General features: G+C 35.4%; 1 protein-coding gene across 1 annotated transcript in view; it reads right to left on the bottom strand.

Annotated features, from left to right (window-relative positions):
* Positions 1-424: 424 nt before the first annotated feature.
* SdhD (succinate dehydrogenase, subunit D) overlaps positions 425-12,082 on the bottom strand; it is a 36,724-nt gene continuing 25,066 nt past the window's right edge. Inside the window, exon 4 of the mRNA XM_090412964.1 lies at positions 425-868. Within this exon, the coding sequence (XP_090269090.1) occupies positions 691-868 (178 nt within the window). The 3' untranslated portion in view covers positions 425-690. The remainder of the gene's footprint in view (positions 869-12,082) is intronic.

Genomic DNA, 12,082 nt, shown 5'->3' on the forward strand with positions numbered 1-12,082 from the left:
AATGATTTCAGAAATGAAAAGAAAGGCTAGGTCAAACCTATTTTGGGGGAAGTAACATACTGACATTCTGACCTTCCTGTGAAATGAAATTAAACTTTTCAGATTAATCACAATCGGTAGAGAACTGCAATGTGAGTCACTAGATTCATCCATGCAATGTACATTAAGTTCAAGGATTTTATTCATGAATTTTCAGACAATATAATTAATTATGGACCTGTATTATTCATAATACAGGTCCATAATTAATGAAGTGCTTCTAAATAATAATTTAGAATTACTTCATAAGCTTTATCAGTCTAGTACATAACACAAGTTTCAAAAGAGAGTTCATCAATTAATACATGTCAATTTTATCTAAACTGCTTAATACCTTTCAAAGAAAAGTAATTAATGTTGATAATAAACAGATAAGATACAGATAGTTAATTTTCATATTTATTTGCTGTTTTCTTTGTGAATGACAATAATCTGTCATACATCTTTATTTAATATACAAATTCTATTCACAAAACTGGAAAATAAGAACAAAAAATTAGGTACTTTCCCCTTTTCCTTATAAATTAAGCGAAACTTTCTAAAAACAAGTTTATTTCAAACTGTTTCTTTGAGAATTCAAATGATGTAAATCTTTCAAATTCGTTAAACTACATGCATTTTATGTCACCCCAACGAACACTTTGCATAGTTTTACAATTTCCATAGCATCTTAACTGCTTGAACTAATCCAACATCACTATAAATGAAGTAAAACAAACCACCTAAGGTAATTGCTGAAAGTACATAAGTTCCAACAACAGCAACTTTGGGTATAACAGGACCAAATATGGAAGATCGAACATAATCAACAGCAACAGCTTCCACACCCCTAGAAAAACACAAAAAGTTAATTGTAACTGACAATTCAATGCATAAAAAAAATGAAACTAAATTTGTCTAACTGCAATTTTCCATTATAGTATGAGTTATGGCATTATAACATTTCAGTTATGCAATTATAACATGAATGTTATAATTGCATAATTCAGAAAGCAAAAGCTACATAAAACATAAGGCAACTGTAATGATTCAATACTATAGATACCAGAAAAATTTCAGCAGAGAAAAGCAACACTGGCATCCAATTCAATAAGATCCCAAAAAAGGGATCTTATCGAATTGGATTTTCCTTTCAGGAAAAGTATTATATCATTTAAAATGTCTGATAAAATACTAAAAAATTTTGGAATTATAATATATGGATGATTTTGTGTAAGCGATACAATATGCTCCTTCTTGCATCTCTCCCAAGCTCTTCAAGCAAGACTAAGGGTTTGTCAGATAAGTGTCGATGTGCTGATAGTAAAAAGAAAACACGATTGAAATCTGATGCCAAAGAACAAGAGAAAAGACTCATGCCAGCTCGGAGGTCGCCTGGTCAAACAAGGTCTACGTCCCCAATCGAGTGATCAGGGTTGGATCGAAAAATCAGTTACTAAAAACAAAGACAAAAAAAATAAACCTCAGACCTGTAAAGGATGGAAATCAATTGGTACATGAAATGTACGTAAACTCTGGGTAACTGGAAAATTTCAGTTGCTTAAAGAAGAAATACGAATGTGATATATTGGGTATTTCAGAAATGAGATGGACATTGTCAGGAGAATCAAATGGTGGAAGAGTTCTCTGGTCAGGAAATGAAAGTAAACATGAAGCAGGCATAGGTTTCCTGCTAAGTAACAAGGCCTGTCAGGCAATGATAGGATACAAACCAGTCAGTGAAAGAATAATGGCTGCAAGATTCAGTGCCCAACCATTTAATATCACGAGCATTCAAATATATGCATCCACTGCAGAGAGTGCAGGTGAAAACATTGAGAGATTTTATAGGGATCTACAACTAGAAATTGATGAGGTGCCGAAGCAAGATATACTTATCATTGGAGGAGATTGGAATGCAAAAATTGGCAAAAATAACACAGGATGAGAAAAGGTTATGGGAAAATTTGGATATGGAGAAAGAAATGAACGTGGAGAGATGCTTCTGGAATTTGCCACTGATAGCAACCTGATGATTTGCAATACCAAATTCCAACAAAAAGATTGTCGTAAATGGACATGGCACTCCTTCGATGGCAAACACAAGAATATGATCGACCTGATATTAATAGACCAGAAATGGAGAACCCAGGTTCAACAGTGCAGATCATTCCAAGGAGCTGATACTGATTTGGACTGCAGCTTAATGATTGCAAATATAAGACTAAAACTGAAACAGAAATACAAAGGAAAGTTCCAAAAAGCTAGAGACATCTCAAAACTAAATGAAGACAGGCTAAGAACAGCATATCAGAACATATTGGAAACTAAGCTTAAGACCCCAAGTGAAAAACAAAATATAAATACAAGAGCAGAACGAGACTACAGTACTAAAAAAAGCAGTAGATGAAGTAATTCCTGAAAGAGAAAAGATCAACAACAAATGGATAACTCAGGAAACGCTAAAATTGGTACAAGAGAAAAGAGAACGAACTTAAAGGAGATAATTCAGATGCAGATGAGTTATACTGTCAAAAATGCAAGGAAGTACGGAAAGCAGCAAGATCTGATAAAGCCAAATGGTTGGAGGACCAGTGCAAAGACATTGAACGGTACTATGGAGAACACAAAACTAGAGAGGTCTACAAACTTATAAATGTCAATAGGAAGTGGCAAACAAGATCAGTAGTAGTCAAAGATGAAGCTGGTCAAGTATTGATGGACAAGATATTGTATAAAAATCAACTAAATAATACTGCAACAGAAATAAAGAACTAAAAGCAATCTCTCCACCAGCGGAGATCTTTGAAAATGATATCTTGGAAGAGGAGGTGAATAAGGCTATAAAACATCTCAAGAACAACAAGAGTCCTGGAGATGCCAACATAATAGGCGAGATGCTAAAATATGGGAGAGAATCATTTGTAAAAGAAATGCATACGCTATGTAATGAAATATGGAGATCAGGGTATGCCCCCGAAGAGTGGAAAAAAATTGGTCTTGGTTGTTCTTCATAAGAAAGGCAGTGCTTTAGAATGCGCCAATTACAGAACTACTGCATTAATGAGTCATCTTGGCAAAGTGTCTATGAAAATACTTACAGAATGCCTGAAGGATCATATGGAGGCACATCGTCCTAATGAACAAGCTGGATTTCGAAAAGATCAAAGTACAGTGCAACAAATACTCGCACTAAGACTAATAGCAGAGAAAGCTCGAAGAAAGAACAAAAAGATATACTGCTGTTTCATGGACTTCCAAAAAAAGCATTTGATAATATTGACCAAAATATGATATGGGCTGTCTTGGGATCCTATGGTGTGGACAATAAACTGATCTGCCTGCTGATAGATATAAGCAGTCAAGCACAAGCAAAAAATTAAGATAGCAGGTGCGACTGGAGATTGGTTTGCCACTAGTCAAGGCACAAGGGGACCCAATATCACCGATCATCTTCATCACACATCTGGGAAGAACACTAGATAAGATTAAAGAAGAAGGTGGAGATATTTCAATAAATGGCATGAGAATAAACTACCTCTGCTTTGCAGATGACATTGTCCTGATTGAAGAAGATGCAGCAAACATTGCAAACACTATACACAGAAGGAAAAAGATATGGACTAAATGTCAACTTTGAAAAACTAAAACAATGATATCTGGACAACAGGAGTTACTGAACACAGTTACCATAGACAGATTTCAACTGGAAAATGTGGAACACTTCATATATCTTGGATGCCACATGATGCATGGATTGGACCCCAAAAAAAAGAGAGAAAAATTAGAATAGCCAGAGCAACAACTATTTTAAAAGCCATGGACAAAATATGGAAGAGCCGAGCTATAAAGATGCAAACTAAACTGCACATTGTAGAAACCTGGATCTTCAGCAGCATGCTTTATGGATGTGAGGCTTGGGTACTCCTGAGAGAATATGAAAGGAGGATATTAGCATTTGAGAGGAAGTGCTATAGAAAGATCTTTAGAATAAGCTGGATCCAGAAAGTGAACAATGAGGAAATCTACAGATAAATACAACTAAAAGAAAACCTGATCCAGAAAATAATCAAAAGGAAACTACATCTCTTTGGCCATATATGTAGAATGAACGATGAGAGGAAAATAAAAATGATGCTGTTTGGGATGATTGAAGGAAAGAACAAAAAAAGGAAGACCAAACAGAAAATGGGGCGATGACATTGTCAAATGGCATGGAAACTCTATACACAAACTGAGTCATCTTGCACAAAATAGAATACAATGGAAGAATCATATCAAGATGGCATCAGACACCTACGGGCATTGGACCCATGATTGTTGATGATACAATGTGATAAACACCTCTTGCCCAGTATCTTGCATTGAGTTCTGAATGTGGAGAGGGGAGAATGGTTGATTTGTAGTTTATCCTAGTAAGTACACAAAAAATGCACATAAAAATAATAATCTTCTTCAACCTGAATTGGTCAACTGCTGGATGGAGGTCTGCCCAAATTTTCTCCATTCCATTCTATTTTCAGCTTTATTTCACCCACTGCATTCCAGCAAGCCTACAATTTCATCTTGCCATCTCTTCCTTGGTCTACTGCCATCCACATGTTTATGTCAATAATTTATCATTTGTGTTATATCTTGCCATGTCCATCCCATCTCCATTTTGAATGCATAATGTAACCAATGATATCCCGTACACCTGTTCTTGATCTTATTATGTGGAAAGGTATCCTGTCTTTAAGTTTCACATCAAGCGTATTCCTTTCCATTCTTCTCTGGGTAACTTTTAATTGTGAATCATCTTTTCGTTAAGTTCCACATGTAATTACAGGTAAGACACATACTAATCTCTTCAAACTAATGGGATATTACCTTTGGAAATAATGTTCATCCTCCCAAAAGCCATTCAACCTAGCTGTTATTTCTTCTACTTGTCCATCTTGAATTGTTATATTTCTCTCAAATAAATATATGAATCTACCCTCTCCACTTTCTATCTTCCAGTATATATATATACATTTTTTTGTGCGTGCATGTGTGTGTGTGTGTTTAATTGTCATTCATAATTACTTTTGTTTAAATTCATCTTTAATGAAATTTGGCTGGACACTTGAGCTAATTCTCTTAATTTTATTTCTAGATATTCTGCATCTTCTAAAAAGAAAATTATATCTTCAGCAAAACAGAACTGAGTTACAATCTTTCTGTTAATTTTAATTCTGCCATTCTTCCAGTTCAATTCATGAAAAACTTCCTCTAAGACATATTGTATTTGTTCCTCTATTTATTAGAAAATTTTCACTTTTCTTAAGTAGGTTAATAACAGAAGTGGCATGACTGTCTCTCTTTCAAAATTTCTTATTAATAATAATAATAGGAAGAAGAAAGACTTCCAGGGAGTAAGGGACTCATCAAGGAAAGCCACATATTACCAACACCAGCTATCATACCTGTTACTGAACTTATCACATCCAATTCCAATCGTGCCCCACTCTATGAGAAAAAAAAAATTGAACTCCCAGCTCCCTTCTTGACAGCATTCATTCTCAATTTCCAATGTTGCCCTCTTGTCCTTTTCCCACCCAGAATAAAATGAAAAATTCCACCTACTGATATCCTGTATGACCCTTTCAGAAGTTTGTAAGTCTCAATCATGTGACCCTTTCTTTCTCCTGCTTGCTAGTGTCTGCAGTGCTCAATCTGTCTTCATAATTTGTATTCCACAATCCCAATATCATTTTTAACATTCTCCTTTGCACTCTTTCCACTGTATCACACAAGCCACAAAACCAGACCAGACCTGTGCACAATAGTCCAAAGGAGGTCTTATCAAGGTCCTGTAAAGAGGCAAATGAATTCCTTATCGTTACATGCCAAGGTTTGTTTTAGCATTGCAATCATCCTCTGAGTCGCATTTGCAATCTTTGCTATATGGCCCTTGAACTTCAACTAAATTTTATCTACTAAAACTCCAAGATCCCTAACCTCATCAGTTTCTTCTAGTATAATTCCGCCAACACTATGACATTGAATATCTAATTACACCAAAGTGAATGCCTTTACATTCACAAACATTGAACTGACAGCCATTTTCACATGTCCAAAATTCCAACCTAATCAAATCATTATGCAAATGCTGCATATCAGCCAAATTCCTGATTATCCTGCCTATCTTTGCATCATCAGCAAATAACTGTGTGTTGCCTGTCAAATTTTTCCCAATGTCATTAAATGTACAGATCAAATAGCAATGGACCAAATACTGATCCTTGTGGTACACCAATGGTTCCCTTAAGTCCTGCAGACTCACATCTCCCATATATCACTCTTTGATATCTGTCAGTCAGCCATCCTCTTATCCACACCAATATTTTATAATCTAATCCCATATTCTCCAATTTATGCAAGAGTCTTCCATGATGTATTCTGTCAAAAGTCCTTAGCAAAATCCAAAAGTATCATGGTGTATCCATTCCCCTTGTCTAACTTAGTGATAACATTATGATAGAATGTGAGTAAGTTGCTAAAACGTGACTTTCCCTTAGTAAAACCATGCTGTTCATTGCCAAATACAGATTCTCTATTGACCCATTCCTATATATTAGTCCTAACAAACTTTTCAAATCTTCACCACCACCACACTAAGATACTGATTGGTCAATAGTTGGATAGATCAGTCTTTGCACTATCCTCGTGCAACAAGATTACCATACATTCTTTCCACTCCTGTGGAATCTTCCATTCTGAGACTCAAATTATATAGCGTAATCAAAAGAATAGCCAGTTCAGCTGAACACTCTTTTAGCATCCGTGCTGATATCCCATTAGTCCCTACTGACTGCCTACTGAATCTGACTGCCAAATTCTTATTCAGTTTGTGCAACAGCTGTAGTACCTCCTCCTCATACACCTGAGTTTCTTCATCCAGTTAACAGGTAGCAGTGAACTCAATGTTGCATACCCCAGGATTAGTGTCCATTAGCAAAATGGACACTCATTACCTGAATGATCTTGTCTGCATCTGTCAATTGCATGCAAGCTGTAGACCACCCAAAAGAACTCTATCATTATGCTGCAAGTAAAAGAAAGAATGAATATCAAAGAATAACTCTACTCAATGCAGAGCCAGTTTCGTTTCAATCTTAGACTTAATTATCCATACACCAGTTGCAACTCTTGGCCTGCTCCTTATAAATTTTCATAACTGACATCCTTATGCACATGGCATTCCTTTTCTTTTATCATCTTTTTCTTATATCCCTGCTTTAATAATGATTCTAGGATAGCTGAGGTTCTGATGGAATCAAATGCTTTTTCAAAGTCTGCAAAGGCTAAACAGAGAGGTTTATTATATTTGTTTATCTTTTTCTATTATTTACTTAAGACTATGGATATAATCACCGGTACTGTAATTACATCTAAACCCTTGCTACTCTGACTGCATATACTTGAGCTGTTGCATTATTCTGTTATATATTACTTTTTTTAAATGTTTTGTATAGTGCTGGTAATAAACTAATGGGGCTATAATTTTTAATATTTTCCTTTCCATCTTTTTCATAAATAATTAATATTAATGCATTGTTCCATTTAAATTAAGGGGATATTAAATCCCACATTGTTTTAAAACCGAATAAGAAACTCAAAGATTGGAATCAGAGAGTTTCTTGCCGAATATAGTAAACTATAAAGTATCGGCGACCCCTAGCGTGAGCTAATGCAAGTGACCCTAGTACGTAGTACAATACCGGACAACTCGTAGCAAAGGTGGTGAAGTTCTGATCGCTATTCTTAGGTATTTCCCATAATGTAAAAACACATTTCCTAGGAAATGTATGCTGTTATTACATTATGGTGGAAGGTCACTACCCAGACCGGTTTCAGCCTTTTTTGAGGCTTCATCAGTGAGTAGCTAGACCAATTAATACCAAAATGTATAGCAAAAAGAACTTATATACTCTGCTATATGAGTTTCCAAACAGGTGCAACCATTAAGTTACTTAAATATAAAGAGCTAATAAGCTTCATTTCGGCGATATAAAGATTATTTAAATTAAGGGGATATATAATCCCACATTGTTTTAAAACCGAATAAGAAACTCAAAGATTGGAATCAGAGAGTTTCTTGCCGAATATAGTAAACTATAAAGTATCGGCAACCCCTAGCATGAGCTAATGCAAGTGACCCTAGTACGTAGTACAATACCGGACAACTCGTAGCAAAGGTGGTGAAGTTCACCATAATGTAATAACAGCATACATTTCCTAGGAAATGTGTTTTTACATTATGGGAAATACCTAAGAATAGCGATCAGAACTTCACCACCTTTGCTACGAGTTGTCCGGTATTGTACTACATACTAGGGTCACTTGCATTAGCTCACGCTAGGGGTCGCCGATACTTTATAGTTTACTATATTCGGCAAGAAACTCTCTGATTCCAATCTTTGAGTTTCTTATTCGGTTTTAAAACAATGTGGGATTTAATATCCCCTTAATTTAAATAATCTTTATATCACCAAAATGAAGCTTATTAGCTCTTTATATTTAAGCATTGTTCCATGTTTCTGGGATATTTCTCTGTTTCAAACAAAGAGTGAAGAGTCTTGCCAAGTAGTCAGCCACTGCCTTCCCTCCAAATTTCACCAATTCCACTTGTATCCCATTTTCTGGAACTCTTCCCTGACTCATTGTTTTCATAGCTGCCTCAACTTCTCCTCTCATTAATCAGATTAATTATATTTATCATTCCATTTCTATTTCTCATTAGTTTGTCATCCTTTTCCATTAGAGCAACAATTTCTTTTTTTCCTATTGCCAAAGCTCTTCTCAAAATTTTTATCCTTTCATAATCAAATCCTTCCCATGGACTTTGCAAAGGCATCTGACAGAATACTTTTTTGTAATTTGTACATTAATGATATAACAGAAGATTTGAAGGGAGGACATTGATTTGTCTGCCAATGATACAAAACTAGAGAGTGCAACAGTTGATAAAGCTGATGTAGATATCTTACAGGATGATTTAAATAAATTGGCGGTGTAGGCAAAGAACAATGGTCATCAATTCAGTGTTGTGAAATGTAATGTAATGCACGTCAAGATGAAAAGATTACACATTTTGTATCATATTAATCGTACTAGTTTACAGGAAATTGATGAGGCTAGAAATCAGGGAGTGATGGTGGATAGAAATTTGAAATTCAGAGGACATATTTCAAGAATTGGCAAAATAGTTCAGAGAATTACTTGGATGCTGAGGAACACATAGACAAGTAAAAATAGTGAGGTTATTCCTCTTTATAAAGCTATGATTTGGCTACATTTGGTCAGCTGCATTTCTTTGGAATCACGAAGTGGTGGAGAACATTCAGAGATGAGTGACCAAGCTGGTAACATGTCAGTGGAATGTTCCCTATGAAGATGGATTGAGGGTGTGTGGGTTGCAGCATTTAGCTGACAGGCAGAGGAGAGGGGATATCACAGAAACTTACTAAATATATTATGATAGAAGTTACTAAAGGGATTCTATAAGAATGACACAGCAGAAAATTTTTCAATACATGGAGAAGTAAGGAGAAAAACAGGGGATCGTACTTGGAAATTGTCTAAGAATGTGGTTAGATAGGGTGTGCAGACTAGGCTCTTTACTTGGAGAGTGGTAAATGAGTGGAATGGATTGCCAGAGGTAATTGTGAGCACCCCAACAGTGAATAGGTTAAAGGAGATATATAAGTATTGTGTTAATGGATAGAGTGGGTCTCCCATGGAGTACTCATATAAATAATAATAATTCAATGGTTTTTCTTTTATTTTTCTGATATTAAATCAGATTTCATGTCATTATTTTTCTGATTGTTTTTTTTTTTTTTTTATCTCTGACCTGCATAATAATATGAAAAAAAAAAAACTTGCAAAATATCTTTGCAACTAGTTATTTGCAATAATGAGAGCAGCTGACTTGCTATAAGCAGCTTAGATATCCCATAACACATAGTATATTTCTTAATATGAAGAATCACTCCATAAACCAGTTTTAATTTTTCCGAGATCTTATCAAGAAGTTAGTGTAGATAGTTCAATATGAGAACTTAATACAAGATTGCAATCGAATGGACAATGTAAGGTAATAACATATCTTAAGAAGCGTACTCTACATTATGGGACCTAAGACATCTTAGAGTAAAGTCAAGTTGCTCTCATTATTCAGATAGTTATGAAGATACTTGACATGAAAACATCTATCATTTCCTTACACAAAGTAAAACATTAAACAAGAATAAAATTTTTGAAGTATAATATAAAAAATGGCTGAAGACATTCTTCTTGAGACAGTCGAGACAAACTGCATGACTGCAGTGTCTAGAGCTAAATCTCAAAATATTAAAATGCAAATAAATCAATTCCACTAATGCTGATGGAACTATGTTCTGGCCACCACAATGTGGATTATGCTGAACTTCAGCGCAGCCTAGTCAGTCTACAGCAACCAAATCCCTTTAGTATACACCTTTGCATTGGTAAGCCAGAAAAACAGCTAGAATCTTAAAGAAATACAATCTTTACGCAACTTTCAACCTCCACTTGAAACTATATAACCTTATCCAATTCCACTAAGGATCCAACACCCTTCTCTCTCTCTCTCTCTCAGTTCCTGGTGTATATAGAGTCCCTGTTCCTGCAATGGACAGACAGGAAGATCAGCCACAATCCACATATAACATAAAAAATACATCTGCAATCATGCATATGGTCAATCAGGCCTTGCAGAATATGGCTCATAGAATCAATTGAAAAAGGACCATCATGCTCCATCACAGCAAGTTCAAAAGACTATTTTTCGAATCTGCAGCTGCTCTCAAAAATCAGCCTAACCTGAATAAAGATGGTTGCATAAAATTTTCCAAAATATGGGAAACAGTAATACTTCAAGATCCCAGATTACATCTGAGGCTGCCAACAATTGGCCACCTACTTAGGACTTGATTCTTTCATCCACATTTCAATTAATTTTGTGTGTATGTGTGTGTGCGCGCGCGCGTGTATTACAAGTATCTTAATGTACTCCTTGAAGATGTCTCTGTGACAGACGAAATATTGGAAGTATTAAATATTATTTTTAATCTTTTCTCAGCACTGTCTCACTCCGCTTCAAACATGAAGTGGAGTTAGTCCACTTCTAGAAGAAACTTTCTAGAAGTGGACTAACATAGGTAGGGGATCAGGTGTGGCCAAATTTCTATGATATTAGGCACCATTAGTTTGCAGAATTAAAAAAAAAACACTCGCTAGAATTAGAGTGAAGAATATGGGAAGAAAAGAACAGACAAGAATGAAAAGGAATAGTACCATCACAAGTTCAACCTTGGTGTCACTTCTGGGTCTGGCTCTCACTGATAAGACCTCAATAAAGGTTGAAACTGGTCTGGGTAGTGGCCCTTCCCATAATACATTGCATTATGCTTGTCTGTAAGGATATGTGCTTATAGACAAGCAGAGTATCCCAGTCGTGAAGTTACTTCATGAGCAAACTTGTTTGCTTACATTTGGATAAAGAATGAAACCAAGAATATAATTTCTCAGCATCTTTAATTTACGGTATAACCAAATGAAAAAAACTTTCAACATCACAAGTTCCCCTGTGATGCATGGAGGGGAAGTTGATAGAGAACATTAAGGCTATCATCTTACAGGTAATATAAAGAACTTTAGAAAACCTCCAAAGTAACCACTTATTCTTCAATAAAACAATTTTCTCAAGCAATGTTTTAGATATGTGAACAATTCACATATTTGGGAAGTAAAATGATGTATGATTTGGACTGTAAAAAAGAAATAAAGATCAGGATTGCAAAGGGAAGAACAAATCACAAGACCATGGATAACATCTGAAAAAGTAAAGTGATCAGCCTGCAAACAAAACTAAGAGTACTGGAAACATGCATCTTTAGCGGTGTACTGTATGGATCTGAAACATGGGTAATAAATAAGGAATGAAGAAAAAGAATTTCGGCATTTGAAAGAACTTGTTACAGGAAGATCCTAAAATAGGATGGGTATAGAAAAT

The sequence above is a fragment of the Typopeltis vanoorti genome, chromosome 23, assembly GCF_054136105.1.
Source record: "Typopeltis vanoorti isolate ZY-2024b chromosome 23, IOZ_Tvanoo_1.0, whole genome shotgun sequence".
Classification (NCBI taxonomy): Eukaryota; Metazoa; Arthropoda; class Arachnida; order Uropygi; family Thelyphonidae; genus Typopeltis; species Typopeltis vanoorti.